The 18,130-nt window shown below is 38.8% G+C and overlaps 1 protein-coding gene across 2 annotated transcripts; it reads right to left on the reverse strand.

Annotated features, from left to right (window-relative positions):
* Nucleotides 1-212: 212 nt before the first annotated feature.
* On the reverse strand, nt 213-16,718 carry LOC132399971 (kappa-type opioid receptor-like). Of its 2 annotated transcripts, XM_059980982.1 has the most exons (4): nt 16,592-16,718; nt 16,157-16,423; nt 10,711-11,063; nt 213-2,938 (listed from the first exon to the last, which is right to left on the reverse strand). In XM_059980982.1, the coding sequence occupies exons 2-4, from the start codon at nt 16,417-16,419 to the stop codon at nt 2,412-2,414; spliced, it is 1,143 nt and encodes a 380-aa protein (XP_059836965.1). In that variant the 5' UTR covers nt 16,420-16,423; nt 16,592-16,718; the 3' UTR covers nt 213-2,411. The 2 variants fall into 2 exon arrangements, with proteins under 2 accessions (XP_059836965.1, XP_059836955.1); XM_059980972.1 differs by lacking the exons at nt 16,157-16,423; nt 16,592-16,718 and adding an exon at nt 14,573-14,700.
* Nucleotides 16,719-18,130: the final 1,412 nt, after the last annotated feature.

Raw genomic sequence — 18,130 nt, forward strand, 5'->3', positions numbered from 1 at the left:
CTTTCCTCAAGTAATCCCTCAGTCCTGTGAGTGTTTACAAAGAACATAAGAAGCAATATATAATTACTTTTTCCAAATTCCATTGAGAACCATGATTTTTGGAAACCATTTAAATCCAGAGTATTCAGATGCATTTTGTCCCATTTTATCTAATGCTGCTTCAAAATGATGTATTACAGGAAGAAGCAACTGTTACATTGAAGTCTCAATTTTATTTACTTACAATTTCACAATCATTTTTTAAAGTCAGAACAACACATAATTTAGAGTACAACTTCAAAGAACCTTTAAATATTTCCTTACATCAAAATAGCCAAGTATTTGCAACAGCAAGAAAAATAAAATTGGAGGGCTTTACATAAAACACACTTGTAATTCTGAGCACTACATCAGTACTTTCAGTCACATTATACAGCAAAAATTGATTATGCTACACTTTAATAAAGTGAGGACATGAATATGCTACAGTAACAGGAAAGACAAAACACTTGATATTTTGCTAAGCTTATTTTCAGCTTTGGAATTACATTTGATTACATTTGGAATAAAGTTAAAGATATAAAATTGTAATAGAGACTGATACTTAACCAATGAAACAAAGATTCTATTATACATTACGGATGGAAAATTTTGATTTCCATCCTGGCTTAGCAAAATGGCTCATGATTAATTTAATAACTATTTTATTCAAGCTCTCCCATTACACATTATTTGAGAAAAACTGTCATTTGTTTTGCTGATCCAGATGTACTTTTCTTTGGGGGAAAAAACCCCAATATGTTATTTGAATCTCTATTCATGAATGTGCAGAAGCATTTGCACTATCTTTGAGCCATGTGTTCAGTAAATGCTGTGCTACATTTACACTGCAGCTGAGAATCTTACTGGCACTCTTAAAATCCTGAATGCATTCTTTTTTACACAGTTAATTTGGTAAGTGAAAATATACATTTTTATTTGTCTCATATATTTCATATTTTATCTTCAGTTTATCTGCATTGCTATAGAGACAGCCACACATGTTTTGATATATACATTATAAGATTGACACTTGATAGCTTTTTTTAACCTGGTTTAAGATTTGCAAAAGGGCTACATCTTGCTGGCAATTATCGGAGGCTCTGAACAGTATCGCCAACACATTTAACTGGCCAGGCAAAGATATCTGTGCAATCTTGTCACACACAGATATACGGAGGAAGAGATGATGCCACGTCCATCTGTACAATTTGACCTTCCACGCAGAGTCCAGCATCAAAGCTGAATCTTATTGCAGTTAAAAGCATTTGTATTGCTTGCCTGAGCTGACATTTCACTGATTTTAATACAGATTACAAAGGTGTGGTTAAATGGGAAAACAGATGATTGTTCTTAATTATGTGTTTTTAGGTGAAGCCTCAGGCAGGACTTTTCCAGATATCAATGCTTTCAAGGGCCTGAGACAAATGTGAACCAGTTGAGAGCCAGTCCAGTGTAACAGCAAGAAAATAACCAACATGGTCTGTAGAAATTGCTTAATTTGGTAAAATTATCAATATTGACTGTTCCCATCAAGAGAACTATGTTACTTTCATCTCTATCAAGGGCAATTTGGGAGAAGAATATTCTCATCACACCATTGGGAAAACAAAATCCACGTCACTGGATCTGCGATACTTTGGGCCAATACAATAGGCCCCTCACATGCAGCAGTTAAGTAGGTGTGGGAAAAGCACAGACAGAAATCAGTGGCAATAGCCTTGACCTAATAAGACTCACCCCATTACAATAATTCCATTTGGATTTCTTTTTGCGAAAATATGGCTAACATCTCTTGAAATAATACCTGGAATCACACAAAGATTCCAAATGCATCCATTGCAGCAGTTACCGTGATACACCTGACAAACTAATTTGATGCTCCATTTCCCACTAAATGCAGACCCCTTCTAAAATACTGCCTAGAGAGTAAAATAGCAATCATGTGCTGAAGGTATGAACATCAAAAAAACTTAGTTTCCTGTGCAAACAGATGCTTTAGTCTCTTATTTAAGAAACTAAAGGGCCTCATATCTACTCTACAATTTAATAAGATCATAATTGATCTGATTATAATCCCAACTCAGAATTCCCATCTCCCTTCCTTCTGTGAAATCCACCTACCTCTACTTTGAAATTTTTCATAAATTCTATTTCTATTGGCTTTTGAGCAAGAGAGTGCCAAAGTCTCTTAGAAAAAAAAAGAATCCCTTCATCTGCCTTTAATAATTGACCATTCATTTTTAAATAGTGGCCTCTGGTTCTAAATTTTCTCACAAGAGGAATCTTTCTCTCCACATCAAGAACTAAACCACAGAAGTAATTTGAGTCAGTGCTACACTTTGGAAGTCATCTCTCACTTCTTGTGAGAAAGATGACATCTCCACTCCTAGTCATACCTCCTGGTTGGTATTCCCTGGGCTATGGTGAAAAACTGCAGCATTCTGTGTGGCTGTCCTTACCCTGTTGCTAGTCTGCAACTCCAACTTCAGCCCTGAGGAACAACAAAAATCTTTGAAACATCTTTTAAAATTTTCATCAAGGAAAGCATAGAGAATGGGGTTAAGACTGCTGTTGGTGTATCCGAGAGCAACTGAGAAGTAATAGCCAGCAGATACTGCCGAGGTGTTTGGCACCTTTACCATAAGCTCAACCAACACAAAAATGTGAATGGGAGTCCAACAGATGATAAAAACTGCAACAACAATGAGGACCATTCGTGTGATTCGTCGCAAGTTTCTGTCTTTCTCTCTGGAACCTGAGAGAAGTCTCACACTCTTCAGGCGCAAGATCATCAAACTGTAGCATATGGAGATGATAAGGATGGGAATAACAAAGGCAAAGATGAACACACAGATTTTCAGCACTGTGTCCCAGTAATTGTAAGGATGTGGGAACTGCAATGCACATTCAATGGTATCTGTTAAATAAGAGAAACAATAGGCTATGGTTATGATGAAATCCACTTTTATCAGATACAAGACTATGACTTCTAACCATTACATCGATGTATAGTTGTGGGTGGCATGGTGGTGTAGCTGCCAGCATAACATTGTTACAGCACCAGTGACCCAGCTTCAATTCCCTCTGCTTCCTATCAGGAATTTATACCTAGTCCTTGTGAGTGTGTGCGTACAAAGTAAATTCATTATCAAGTTACATATACAGTGCGTTGCCATATACAAACCTGAGATCTGTTTTCTTGCGCCCGTACACAGTACATCTAAGAAACCAAATTATCTTAAGACTATAAGACATAGAAGCAGATTTAGGTCAAACAGCCCCTTGAGTCTGCTCCACCATTTCATCATAGCTGATCCAGTTCCCTCTCAACCCCATTGTCCTGCCTCTTCCCCACAACCCTTTCCACCCTGACTAATTAAGAACCTATCAACCACTGCCTTAAATACACCCAGAGACAAGACCTCCACAGACATTTGTGGCAACATATTCCATCGATTCACCAATCTCTGGCTAAAGAAATTCTAAATTCCAGTGAGTATAGGCCCAGAGCCATCAATCATTGCTCATATGATAACCCTTTCTTTCCTGGAACCTCCTCAGAACCCTCTCCAATGTCAGCACATCCTTTCTTAAATAAGGGGCCCAAATGGGCTAATTTCTACTCCTATATCTTACGGTCTTAAAACTGATCATAATATTCCAAGTGAGGCCTCAGCAGTGCCGTATAAGGCTTGAACATTATATCTGTGCTTTTATATTCTAGTCTTCTTGAAATGAACCTCTTGGGGTGCATTGCATTTGCCTTCCTCGCTCGTAATTCAGCCTGCAAATTAACATTTAGTGGATCCTGCATAAGGAGTCCCTTAACACCTCGGATTTTTGAATTTTCTGCCCATTTAGAAAATAGTCTATGTTTTTATTCTTTCTTCCAAAATGCATGACCATGGGTCTGGATGGTGGGGGTCCCTGATGATGGATGCTGCTTTCCTACGATAGTGCTTCATGTAGATGTCCTCAATGGTGGGAGGACTTTACCCGTGTTGGACTGGGCTGGATCCACTCCTTTTTGTCAGATTTTCCTTTCAAAGGCTTTGGTCTTTCCATACAAGGATGTGATGCAAGCAGTCAATAAACTCTGCATCAGACATCTACAGAAATTTGTCAAAGTTTTAGGTGACATGCCAAGTCTTTACAAACTTTTAAGGAAGTAGAGGTGCTGCCATGCTTTCTTCCTAATTGCACTTACATGCTGGACCCAGGACAGATCCTCTGAATTGACAACACTGAGGAACTTAAAGTTGCTGACTCTCCGATGAGGACTGGCTCATGGTCCTCTGGTTTCCTCCTCCTGAAGTTAATAATTAGCTCCTTGGTCTTACTGACATTAGGTGAAAGATTGTTTTAGTGGCACCACTCAGCCAGATTTTCAGCCTCCTCTGATTCATCACCACCTGTGATTTGGCCATCGACAGTGATGTTGTTAGCAAACTCAGCTATGGCTTTGGAGCTGAGCTTAGCCTGATGGTCATAAGTATAATGCAAGTAGAGAAGTGGGCTAAGCATTCAGCCTTGTGATGCACCTGTGCTGATGGAAGTTGTGGAGGGAATATTGTTGCCAATCCAAACTGACTGGGATCTGCAAGTGAGGAAATCAAGGATCTTGTTGCACAAGGAAGTATTAAGGCCAAGGTCTAGAAGCAAAGAACATCTTTGCTGTTCAGATGTTCCAGGTTTGAGTAAAGAACCAATGAAATGGCATCTACTGTGGACCGATTGTGTTGATGGGCAAATTGGAGCAGATCCAAGTCACTTCTTGGGCAAGTTAGTTTTCTCTGGGTGCTCCCACATTCCAAAAAGATACAGGTTAGTAGGTTAATTAGTCAGATGGGTATAATTGGGTAGAATGGATTCATTGGACTGTCAGGGCCTGTTACTGTTCTGTATCTCTATATTAAATAAAAATAAAAAACATCTAACTGCTTGAGTTGGAGTAGGGAAAGGGTTCCGATTTCTTCACTCCAGTACAAACAAACAAAGCAGGAAATTAGTCAGCAAAATGTACTAAAAGCAAAGTACATTTAACTAATGGCCCAATTAATCTTGTTCTAATTTTTAAAAATGAGGACACGCTGGGAAATTGATATACATCTAGCAAGAGGAAAGTCTATTAAGTTCAGCCAGCACTTTAAGTTTTGTTGCTAATTTTAATAGAATACTTCAAATAAAAACAAAGTTTGAATTATTGTGAGCTTAATGGGACTTCAAGCATAACTGTGGCTTCACAGATCATGATTTTAGTGATTGTTTATTATTATCACAATAGTACTGCTCAATCTTCAGCCTTTGGTGCCAAGTTTCACTGATTTCAATTTAGAGGCTAATTGGAATGCAAATTATTTACTTGTGCAATTTTGATGTAATTTTGGAGATAGATGCATTATGGAAACATTTGTAAAATTATCTTCGGAAACATTATATCATATTTTATATAAAATCAAATTATAGCAATGATTCTGATTTTCTTCTCACTGCTTCATTTCTTCAAACAGATTAAGTGACATTCATTGAGAAATTGCAAATGGCATATGCCAAGTTACTCTGCTTATTAATGATGCAATTTCAAATTCTCATGCTTCAGCTCTTGGTACCAATGAAAGACTAGGATTTACTGATACAAAAAGGGCACAAACTAAAAGTTAAAAGTATCCAAATGTACCTGTTTACATTCTCACTCTGCTCAGAGGTGATTCAAATATTTTTACCAAAAATTAAAATAGTCATTCATTTATCGTTTACCTATCGTGTAATTAATTTAATCCTTATTTTCCTATTCAATCGGAAGGTGAACTAGGAGTAAGTTTTACTCTCTTCACTAACACAGATAAAGTACAGCTTTGCACATTTTGTTTAACTTAAACGTTCATTAAAATTAGCAAAATCAAAGGAAAAGGTTTTCTTTAGTTTTCTTTCTTTTGTGAGAGTAAGCATTCGGCAGGGACTAGAAGGGCCGTGATGGCCTGTTTCCGTGCTGTAATTGTTATATGGTTAGCAATTTTTTAAAACATTGTAAAAGATGATGCATGTATACGAGTTCCCAAAAGAACACGACTGGTGTTCAAGGATCTAAACAGAAGGCAATTTTAAAAAAATCCTTAATTGTTTCTACAGCAATATCACAAAGCAGAGTTTATAAATTGTATCCAGCAAAACAAGTGATATAGATTAACATTAGCAATCCATAACCAAACATAATCACAAATAAAAAAATACTTAACTCATTTATACATGTCACACCAGTTGACATTAAGTGTACATTATTAATACTTGAAAGTAATGGATTAATTTTAAAGAAAATCGTTTTAAAAAGTTAACTCAATCTAAAGGGATAAAAAGGTAGTTCTAAACTTCCTGGTAGGGAAAGATGCCGCTTGTTGCAGAGTATCATGAGGATAGAAGCAAAATGTCTATTCCTCTGATCTATAAAAAAGTACCTATAACAATTTGACATCCTGCAGATAATGAACACTGAGCTGAACTGAAAATGAAATCTTTTGATTTTGTGTTTTATATTCTGTGTCTTGTTGCTCTTTGTGAAATTTGTTTTTTTATGTAGGGGGTGGATGTTTTTCTTTGAACAGGTTTATGGATTTCGTGGTTTTCCTTATTTCATGTCTAGCTGTGGGAAGGCGAATCTCAGGGTTGTATACTGCATACATACTTTAATAATAAATCTACTTTGAATCCTTTGAATCTCTTATTGCCCTGTTTCATTCTGAAAGTTTCATTCACATTTTTGGAGTCTCTGGACATCAATACTTCAAACTTTCTCTTAAGAATCTTGACTTTATGAAAAACCTGCTGCTAAAGTGTTCCTTGTAGCTGGTCCAGATACACCTTAAATTTAAACTCTTATCTTTACATTCAAATCCAGGTATGGCCATGCATCCTTGCCCATATTTTGCACCTTTCTGCAGTTCTCATGAATGACTGGATAGAACAGCTAAAGACAAAAGGTTATAAAACAGCAAATCCTAGAAATGCACTAAAGATCAGCAGTATCTGTGGATGCTAAGATGGAGTTATTGTTTCTGGTCCACGAATTTGGAATTCCACCAGAATTTGGAAAAATTAGAGGTAAAAGAAGTTTAAGTAGAAAATATGTAGATGAAAGTGAAAAAAAAGATTTGACTAATGGATTTTATTTTCCAGAAGCCAGCTTTATACAAAAGATGCCAACTCTTACTTTCATTGTTAACATTGATCAATAGGAGGCAGTCCAGGAGGAGAGTTTTATGCACCATTCCAGAAGTTCCAGATACCAGCCCAGAACCTCTAGAAAATCCTGACAGATGGCAGCCACTGTTTTCTCCTTCAGCAATAGGAATCCCACATAATGGAGTAGTTCGGAAGGAAGTATCATAAGATACATCAAGACATCACTGCCTACTTCTTCAGTGCAGAGATCCTCACAAGAAATTGATTAGTTTATGATGAGATCTGCATTCCTTAAGTAAGGAGCCACTCATCAGAAAATATAGAGCTATTGTAGCAAGGCAGTTCAGTAATTAAAACGGGGATTTATTCACTGAGACATACACTCCATTTAAATGGAATGCAAAACAAGACATGATGGATTTTATACATTATGGGTTTTGTTGATTAGAGTGGTTGTAATACTTGGGGTACAGGGAAAGTCACTTCTTGTCTGTTGGTGATTTTATGATTTTGTAGGTTACTGGAGAGGTGTTTCTGTACTAGCGAGTCCTTTGGAGCCTGTGATATAGATGGTACCCTCCCCTGCATAGGTGCAAAATGAAGCTGTGACTGCTGAGTAGAGAAGCAAGCTCACCCATTCCCCAGTGGTCCTTGTCTTTCTCTCGATCCTGTCAGTTCTCTAGCTCCGTCCAATGACTCTCAGGCTCTGGGTCTTCCTGCTGTTCCTCCTCAGACGTCAGCTTCTGTCATCCATTTGCAAGATTGTACAGAAAATAATGAAGCCACTTTGCAAGCAACCAGACTTCATCTTCGGGGGTCAATGGTGTTTGACACAGCAGAACTGGTACAGGTATTGTATCTGATAAACCTCTGCAGTTGTGGAGTTCTCTCAGGAAAGTAAAGCTAAAGCCCTTTTCACCAGGATCTATCCCTCTGGGCAATGGCAGCCATTGGCAATGATAAACTAGTCTGGTTTCCTTCAGAATAAGGGAATCATTGTCACGTGTGCTTGCCAGAAACAAAGCATTCAAAATGAAGAAATTCTTCTCACAGTCCACAGCAAGCTGCACATTAATGGAGTGAAATCCACTCCTGCTAAGAAAAAACTCGTCTAGGAATTTCTGTCTACCCTTCTAAACATGAGTACTGTCAGTGACTGGTACTGCACTAGCGGGCTGAGATGCCTTCTGTTCCTCAGAAGAGGAAATAATTTCTCTGTAATTGCAATGCCTCTGATGCTGGCAAATTAAGAGTCATGATAGAGATGCCTTGAACGTTTTGAAAGATCCTATGGGCGAGCAAGTTGAACTTGATCTCAAAGTGGAGACCTTGAATGCCTCAACAGTATAACTGACAAGAGTGTAGTCTTTCCACAGAAACCTATATTTCCATGATGGTGCAAGAATATTAAGCAGAGATTCATTCCCAGTTACTATTGGATGCAGTTTCATTAACCAGAGTTTCAGCACATTATTTATAGTTTACTGTAGAGAGGTTATTGTTACCTAGAAATTGGATCATGTAGTTTAATATATTTTTAAATTCCAAGGGTGCAAAATTAGGTTATATCTGGAGTAGATTGTGCTCATGATTGTTAATAGGTGTATCCTGGACTAGCTAAGCTTGTGTATACACTATTCATCTTAGAAGACCAAGCTGAATGTAGGTGACTGCAAATAATGTTTGTAAGTCAGGTCTTCGACAAAGGTCATGCTTTCACTTCCTGCATTGAGGTCTCCAAACCACCCCGAGTAGTTGTCACAGCCTATCAATTCCTCTGGTAATGCAGTACCCCCGGTGGTGTTGCCACAGAGATTCCAATGCAATGAATTTCTCGTCAGTTAGTCACTCAAGGAAAACTCTTCTATTGGTATAAATACATTCTAGAGATTTTGGAAGGTGCTTGTCCAATCAGTCCTCTGTGTCAGATGTCCCTTTAATTACTGTAAAAGGCAGCAAACTACTTCAATAAGCTCTTAATTTTATTGCAACAGTTCCATGAAGGTTATCGTGTGAGGCATTGAACTCCAATCTATTTCAGTTTCAAGCAGAAACATATGACCAGTGAATTCATAATACTTGACACTAGTTAGAGTCAGGTATATGAATATGGCTGGGGCACAGAAGTACTGAGTTCACCATTAACAATCATGAGCACAATCTACTCCAGATATAATCTAATTTTGTACCTTGGCACGTAAAAAAATGTTAAGCTACGTCAACACAAGAGATCCTGCAGACACTGGAGGTCCAGAGCAACGCATAGAAAATGCTTGAGGAACTCAGCAGGTCAGGCATGGAAATTAATAAACAGTTTTCATTTCAGGACAAGGCCCTTCATCAGGACTGGAAAGTTCAAGGCAACAATAGCCTCTCTGCAGAAAACTGCAAATAATATGATGAAACCCTAGTTAATGAAACTGCATAAAATAGTAACTGTGAATAAATCTCTGCTTATAATTCTCCAGAGTGCATCTGAACAATATAATGAAAGGTCTCCTCTCTTCAATTGGAGTTTAAATGCAATTCAGAGGACTGGAACAAAAGTTCAATTATTTGATTTAATGCTTAAAAAAAAACACTTTTGTGGGACCTCTCATGGTCATGGTTCATCCCAAAGCATGAACTGAATCAGAAACGTAGTCTCTGTTGCAATGCCAGAGCTAATTCAAGTGAAGCCAAGTTTCCACAAAATGCAATTAAATAATAATAAAATTATGCTTTTGCTATGTTAATTGAGAAATAATATTTGGTGATGACACTGGGTAGCACTGCTTTGCTCTTCTTCAAAATCAGACTGTGGTTTTTTTAACATCCACTTGGGGATGGACTTTGCTTCAATATCTGCCCGTTTCTGCTCAAGTTTCTGGGATTACATAATGGTGATTTTCTCAGGTAAATTTTGAGTAATACTGGACTTAGCTCGAGGACAGAGGTTGCACTGCCGTGCTACAAAGTTGCAGGTGCAAGCTCCATTTTGGAGTCCTCAGCACACTCTCTGGGAGAATGCTGAAGCATCAGAACTGCATGCTTATAAATAATACGCCAAGACAGATTTGTTTTTTCATGTGGATGTAAAAGTTCCATTGAGCATTATCCAAAAGATTCATAAGGCTATATAGTTTATCATTAATCAAAATAAATGCTGTAGTTCTTCATTTTGTTGCTATTTGTGGAACCTGCAAATTAGCTCCCTTTTTTCCAACATCACAACTGGACCATACTTCGAAATTATTTTGTTATCTGTAAAACACCCTGGAATAGTCTTCAATTCTGAATGGCATTATGTAACTTAAGGTTCTTTCATTTCATAAAATATAGTGAATGTCATTTAAGCTGATACATTTGATTTTAATTTGTTTCAAATATCAATGATTTACACCTCATTAAAATACAAAGGTTCAACAGAAATCTGGAAGAACCCCGACAAAATTAAACTTACTACAATAAGTAGCAGACTTTGTTAATATTTGCATAAATGAAATTTGCTCTGACTGTAGCTTTGATACTCACCATTTCCTATTTTTGTGGCCCCCAACACTATGGCAGGAATACCAATAATCGAGGCAAGAAGCCAGATGAAAACATTCACTACTTTGGCATTCAAAGGAGTGCGGAAATCTAATGCCTTCACTGGATGACAGACAGCTATATATCGATCAATACTCATCATTGTCAATGTAAAGATGCTCGTGAACATGTTGTAATAATCAATGGAGGCTACTATTTTACATAGCACATCTCCAAATGGCCATGACCCCATTAAATAGTAGGCACTCTGGAATGGCATTGTGCTTGTTGTTAGAGCATCTGCTGCAGCAAGATTGAAAATGTAGATATTGGTAGCTGTCTTCATCTTGGTGTGCCTAAAAAGAAATACATATAGAAAACTCAATCCATTTTTCTAACCAATCATAGCTCAGGCAAAATAACTGATGCATATCAGTTCTGATGATACAATTAGTTAAGTATAATTCACAATAGTTGATACAAATTAGCTTATTCCCAATGTAGTTCTTCTTACTGGGCATTCTGCTAAATCATTGTATCCTACTGCAAGCTGAAAAATGAGATCAGAAATTTTTAATTGTCCAATCTCTGATAGTGAATTGTTTGAAATATTTCCTTAATGGTGCAAGCAGTATTACCTATTTTAAATGTAATTCCATTAAAAATAATTTCTGCCTGCCAATGTAGACTTGTAGGAAATTATTGCTCATATGGAATATAATATCATCTGTGCAGTTGCTCAACAGAATTGTAAGTGATAAATCAAGTAGGGTTGTAATTTCTCCCTCCAGTAATTTTTCCCTCCCCCTTCGCTCCTCTTTTATTCCCCACTCTGGCCTCATACCTCTTCTCTTTAACTGTCTATAGCTCCTTCTGGAGCCCCTCCTACTCTTTCTCCCATGGTCCACTCTCCTCTCCTACCAGATTCGTTCTTCTACAGTCCTTTACCTTTCCCACCCATCTGGCTTCACCTATCACCTTCCTGCTTGTCCTCCTTCCCCCCACCCCCACCTTTTTATTCTCATATCATCCCCCTTCTATTCCAGTCCTGGAGAAAGGTCTCACCAAAATATCAACAGATTATTGATTTTGCCTCGGTGCTGCCTGACCTGCTGAGTTCCTCCAGTGTTTTGAGTGTGTTACTAGGACAGTAATGAGATGGATTTGAATGTTGTCAGTGCACAAGTATAAATTAGTTCATTGTCGTGAGATGCATCAACAAAGGATGGAAAGTATGTTGCGAAAATGTGCAGCCACGAGCAGAGAGGTGAGAAAGAGGCACGCAATCATTAGAGAGACACAGTCATCACTCCAGAAAGGTTAGGAGTGGAATCGTACCATGAAGTTTGAACATGAAGGAGAAATTGACTTAAATATCACAAAGACCAAGGTGGCCATATAAAGGTAACAGACTATGTTCCTAGTTCAAAAGATTATTACTGGTTATTTTAACAAGAACACCCCAAGGCTTTGAAATGGAGTGAAGAGGAATGAAATAGAGTTTGCGGTGGGGGGAGGGAATCAACGCACGTGTGTTAGAAGAGTTGAAAGAGGAGAATTAACAGCCCTTCATCAGGACTCAGGCCGAAACATTGACTATTTCTTTTCCTCTATAGATGCTGCACAGCTTGCAATCATGTGGTGAGTTGCAGGACTTTGACCCAGTAAAGAAGGAAACACCAAAGTGCTGGTAAGTCATGATGGCATTTAATTTGGAGAGACAGCTTTCTCATGGCCCTGCAGCTCTTCTCCATTTTGATGATAAGACTTGGGAGTTGCTGTCAGAATGGCATGGGTAAATAAATGTAGTGCATTTTGGAAATAGCACACACTGCAGTCGTGGTTTACTGGTAGCCAAGGGGTGGATGGATTGGATGCCAATCAACCTTGTTGCCTTGTCTTGAATGTTTTGGAACCCGTACTCACCAGTAAGGTGGAGAAATTCCAGTGAAAGTCCAGATTGATCATACCCATAAAGATTTTTGAGGCACTGGAAGATAAGTCACTAAATTGAGGGCATTCAGCTTTGCACCTGCTTTTGTATCCTCAGTATACATGAAACTTATTTGGTGAGCTTTTGGTTAAACATGACCCTGCAGATGTTGATTGTGAAGAACTTGGTAATGGTTAAACGCTCTCTTTCTTGAAAGGGTATTGGGGTGAAGATGTGTCTCTTCTGAAGGAGCTGTAAGGTGCTCCTTCCCTCTGCTAGCCCACAGGTCACCCATGGGCAAGGTGTAACACCTGCTTAGCAACACCCCCCACCCCCACCCCCCCGATCGGGGCCATGGATGGTCATACGAGCAGCTGGTGTATATCACTAATCCTGGTTCTTCAAATACTGATGCCAGGCAGACAACCTCTCAAGAGCATGGATAATGGCTGGGATCACCAGTCTTGTAAAGAGACTGCACAGAAGGCAATGGCAAACCATTTCTGCAGAAAAAAATTGCCAAGAATAATTGATCATCTATGTCATATGATAGGGCACATGACAAACCTCCTGTCACTTTGTGGCATGATTTTTTTGTCAATAATTATCCCAAGCCAAGAATGCAACAATCAGAAAATAACAGAAGTAGCCAATGATGATTGCACCAGAGATACAGACCTGAAAAAGTCCTGCAAGTGTACCCTGTGATGGAGAAGATTAAATTCCAGAGATGATCCCCTCGCTCTCCATTGCCTCTGGTTTTACTAGAGCTCACTGATATTATACTCACATGAATCCTGTCCTGATGCCAAGCACTCTCACTTCCTCAGTTCAGCTATTTGATCAACGTTTGGATCAAGCCTGTGATGAAATCTGGAGTAGGGTAGTCCTGGCAAAATCCCAAACTCAGCAACAGTGAGCTGGTTACTGGTGAATAAGTGCTGCTGATTAAACCCTCTGTCCCTTGCTGATTGACAGTGGATTGATTGAACATTAATTAGATGGATTGGATTTGTGCTGCTTGCTGTGGGAAGGACAAATTTATGGGTTAGATGTTAATGGTGTAAGTTTACTGGAGCAGCTAGTAGCCATGCATCAGCAGCCAAGAACCCTGACCTTCATTGGAATTAATCTGACATTTTTGCAACAAGTTTGGCTTTGGAATTTGAGGTTTTTTTTTCCCCAACAAACAAAAGATTACTGGTAAATACTATGATAAATTACTACCACTGCACAATGTCCCACTGTAATTATCCCGTACAACCATAGTTGTATGCTTCAAGTGAAAACAATGATGAATGTATTCAAAGGTAAACTTATCATTCTGTTTATTCAATTTTGTGAAAGTTGTTTCCAATTTTACAAAAACTTATTTGGACTTCAGGAATTTCCAACTAGGAAAAACAGCAGCGGTACGTTTTCAAAAAGAATTCCATAATGCAGCTGTTTGTCTTTGCACTTTCATCAGTAGGTTTGCATGATCGGCTGCTTTCTGTAATTTACTTTTGGCCCACTCTAGCTGTCTTATCTGCTGCTGGTATAAATAATACCCGCTGTCATCTCTTCGTCTATTTTACTCGGAACCAACTAATGACGTGTAATTGATACAATGTTCATGAGGCAAGTTATATAGGAAAGAAAAGACAATAGCAATAGCGTCAATGCAATTATTCGTCAACATTAAAAATATCACAAGCTAAAAATATACCCTCTCATTATTGAAAACAAACGGGTAGTGCCGCTGACAGCACACACCCTGGTAGACTGTTGGTGCAGTATAGGGGTATAATGCTCAAATTAAACTTTGGGAGGTAATGCTGCAATCTAGCTTCACTCTGAACATTTTTGGGAGCGTGTGGAACCGAGGGGGGCTTGTAGAGAGACCATTCCGCGCGTTGATAGTTAGCCAAAAGTATCAGCTTCAGAACTTACCTGAACAAACCTACGAAGGGTCAGACACACTTAACCACTCCGTTGGAGCTCGTCAACCGTGGAAATCAATTCGCTATGTACTGTGAAGACATTTGGGATAAGGAAATGGGGAATGGAGCAAAAATGTGTGTGTGTGTGTGTGTGTGTGTGTGTGTGTGTGTGTGTGTGTGTGTGTGTGTGTGTGTGTGTGTGTGTGTGTGTGTGTGTGTGTGTGTGTGTGTGTGTGTGTGTCTGTGTGTGTGTGTGAAGCGCATGATTTGCAATGTCAAGTCAAGGTGTACCATTAGGTCTAGGATGATCATTTACATTCGAAATATTTGCATATATAAGCAACCCCTCTCCAGAAACGGGAGCCCATTTAGAGTCCTGCCCGGAAATTGCAACAGGCAGGCCCGTCACTGTAAATTGGCGACCATGGTGTCTCTCTGTCTTATTTCTGTGCCCACTTCCAATTTTTCGGATAAGGATAAAACAGACAATGGTTGAAATTCCCTCACTCACGTTAATTGAGTGCAGTTGATTAACTTCACTTCGAATTAGTGTTGTTGGACGTTAAGAGGCGATGAGTTTTAAAGAATTGATAACTAGATTTCGACATAATGAAGTTAGTCTTCATTGTAGTGAACTGGGTTTGTGACTTGTAACGCTGTCCATTCCTCCTCTCAGCAAGTGCTTGCCACAATTTTACAAGCTCAAAAATATAAAATATATTTGGATTACTTACCAACCCTACAAGCAAATGATCACATCTTCAACTAAAACAAAAAATGCTCGAGGCAACGCTCCATTGCTGGACAAATACAGATCATGTCTGCATTACGAATTCATGCCATTTCTTCAGAAACTGCCTAACCTAAGCCCTTCGAACATTTCCAGATTCAATATAAGAAAGACCGGTGTTACTCTTTAAATCACCGGCATCTCTCCCCGTGCAGTAATAGTATTGTTGAGTAGTTTAAACATCGGCTCTTAATTAATACAGTACACGAATATCTTTTTATCTTTTAAATGCACGTAAGAAAAAGAAATGCTCATTGCGTGGCAATATTTGGAAAACTCCGTTCTATAAAACGAGTCATTTGAGATTTTCGGCTTTCGATATTATTGGTGGCGCACAATTGTCGCTGTGATTATACTGAAAATGCATTATTTTGATGTAGACTTTAATCACTGGGAGACAAGTAACACAGTCAATTTGAATATTCTTTGGTTTTACAATAAATAAATACCAGTTGTCCTTTGACCTATCTGTCGTTACGGGCCATATATTATCTAGCAGAAGTCAGATCTTATTTGATCTAAAAAATGGCTTATTTTACCTAGAGTTTCTCTCCCCCCCCCCCCCACCGAAATGCTTTCCACGTACTATTTGATCTAAAGTTATTTAGATTTTCCGTTAGCTCTTTACTTTTGTACCGAGCTACTGCGGACGTTCCGAAGTCCCGGATCTCTAGTAAGCGCCCCCCAAGACATGCGTCTATTAGTGAAGGTCCTGAGTTCAGGTCTTCCTGAATCTTTAACTTCCGACAACCTACTTGAGAACCAGAACCCAAAAAAAAGGGCTAAGGGCATCAACCCCCTTACCTGATAATCACGTACATAACTAGGCAGTTGCCCACTAACCCCACTACGAAAACCATCGAGTAGACAGCGGTAATTATGAATGGGATCAGGGTGCTCACAGTGCCGTTTCCGTGAAAATCAAGGAAGTCAGTGTTGTTTTCCCAAAAGTAAGAGATGTTTGGGAAAGCGCTGTTTTGGAAGATGGTCAGGCTACATTCTTCAGAGGTCTGTAAGATGCACTTGGAATCCATGTCTTCCCTTGTAATTACCACTGAGGTGCCCATAGTTCTGTTTGTAAAAAAAAATTAAGTAGAAACAAACTAACAAGGGATATAGGACATAGGAATAAGATAATAGAACATTCAGCAGAATTCTACATTCAGGCAAACCTAAACGGACAAGAGACTTCATAGCACAACTATATTACTAGCCCAAGGGAAATTAAGCAATTCTTACCCAAGTGGTTGAAGAGACGAGAGTGAGAGAACTGGCGTATAACTGGCGGGAGAAGCCTCACATTCTGCAGGCACTCTAGGATGTGAAGAGCAAGAGATACTTGTAGTAAGATCTGACAAGTGGAACGGTCCGCCGCACCCGCTCCCTGCTGCAACTCGGATACATCAGCTGAAATCCAACGTGACAGAGATTCGCTGATGCTCATTAATAGACGCGGAAGCTTGGGGGCGGTTACTGGAGACCGGGGAGTTTAGAACATCTTCTGTTTAAAAAAAAACGACCTGCTCCTTCGCCGATCGTCTTTTCTCACAGCTTGCCATAGCAACCTTATAGGAAGAACGGATGGTGCGCTGAGTCTAGCAAACACCAACAGGAGCATTCTAATTAATGCACTCCAAGTACTTGTTTCTTTTTTTTAATCAATCGATACATTCACTTAACCTTCACTGCCACACTCATTACGCAATGAACTTCAGTGTCATATGTCTTCGCTTAACGCGTTTTTCTTCCTCTATTTTATTCCTAAATTCCAGAAACCTGCATTAATGTAAAACAAACAAACATGCAGTTTTAACCAGAACACAAGCGTTTTTCATTGATTGATTCGTTGGCTGTGTTAGTTCCAATATCTTATTATTACATCAGCTCTTGAATTCCCAATTACTTATTTCTCCAAGGAAAACATTTCATTGCATTGTTTAAAATAAAATTCAACCGCTGCAACGCGGTAAATGAGTGCATGATGTTGCATTAATCAAAGTACAATGATCTGAAAAGGATCATTTATAATTACCGTATCAGAAAGTTCCACCTCCGTGACTGAATACAGCTGTATTTTAGCTACCGGATTACTCAATACACGAACTGCCTTTACCTTTACTACAGCTTAACTAGCTGAAACTTAGAGATGTATGTGCCAAAAATCTCTGTGTTTGCAATATTAAGGAGAGGGGAGGATGATGCATTTCAACAGCTCTTGAAATATTATAGGAAGCAATTAAAGTAACACTCGCATATAACTAAAGTTACATTTTAAATCACAGTTCCCAGTGAATAGCAAAGATGGGAGCTTATGGGAGCAATTGAAACAATAAAGCAAAGAAACAGGTGCCTAACAAGACAGAGGGTGTCAAAAATTATAGGCTAAAAGATAGCAAAGGAACATAATCATCCTGTCGTGGCAGACAGTCAAAGTATATTATAATACACTGTACACAGAACCCAACTCAAAAAGAACATTGCAGTGACCGAAACTAGCAGGATGTAACCACATTGTTATGTTATGATCAGGCTTGACTGTCAACCTGCTGCCCACTTACTGAAGTATTATTTAAGCCATTCTGTTTATATTTTCATTGACCACCATGCGGCTGCTTTGCTGGGGCTCACATTCAAGACAACGTACAGGGTACGACAGCAAAACGGCTATGTCACTGGACAGGTATCCAAAGTCTTGGACCATGGATCTGGGGGCATGTATTTGAAACTCACCATGGCAGCTGGGCAACTTATATGAATTAAGTTAAGCAAATCAAATGT

Source organism: Hypanus sabinus, chromosome 1, assembly GCF_030144855.1.
Source record: "Hypanus sabinus isolate sHypSab1 chromosome 1, sHypSab1.hap1, whole genome shotgun sequence".
In the NCBI taxonomy this organism is placed as follows: domain Eukaryota; kingdom Metazoa; phylum Chordata; class Chondrichthyes; order Myliobatiformes; family Dasyatidae; genus Hypanus; species Hypanus sabinus.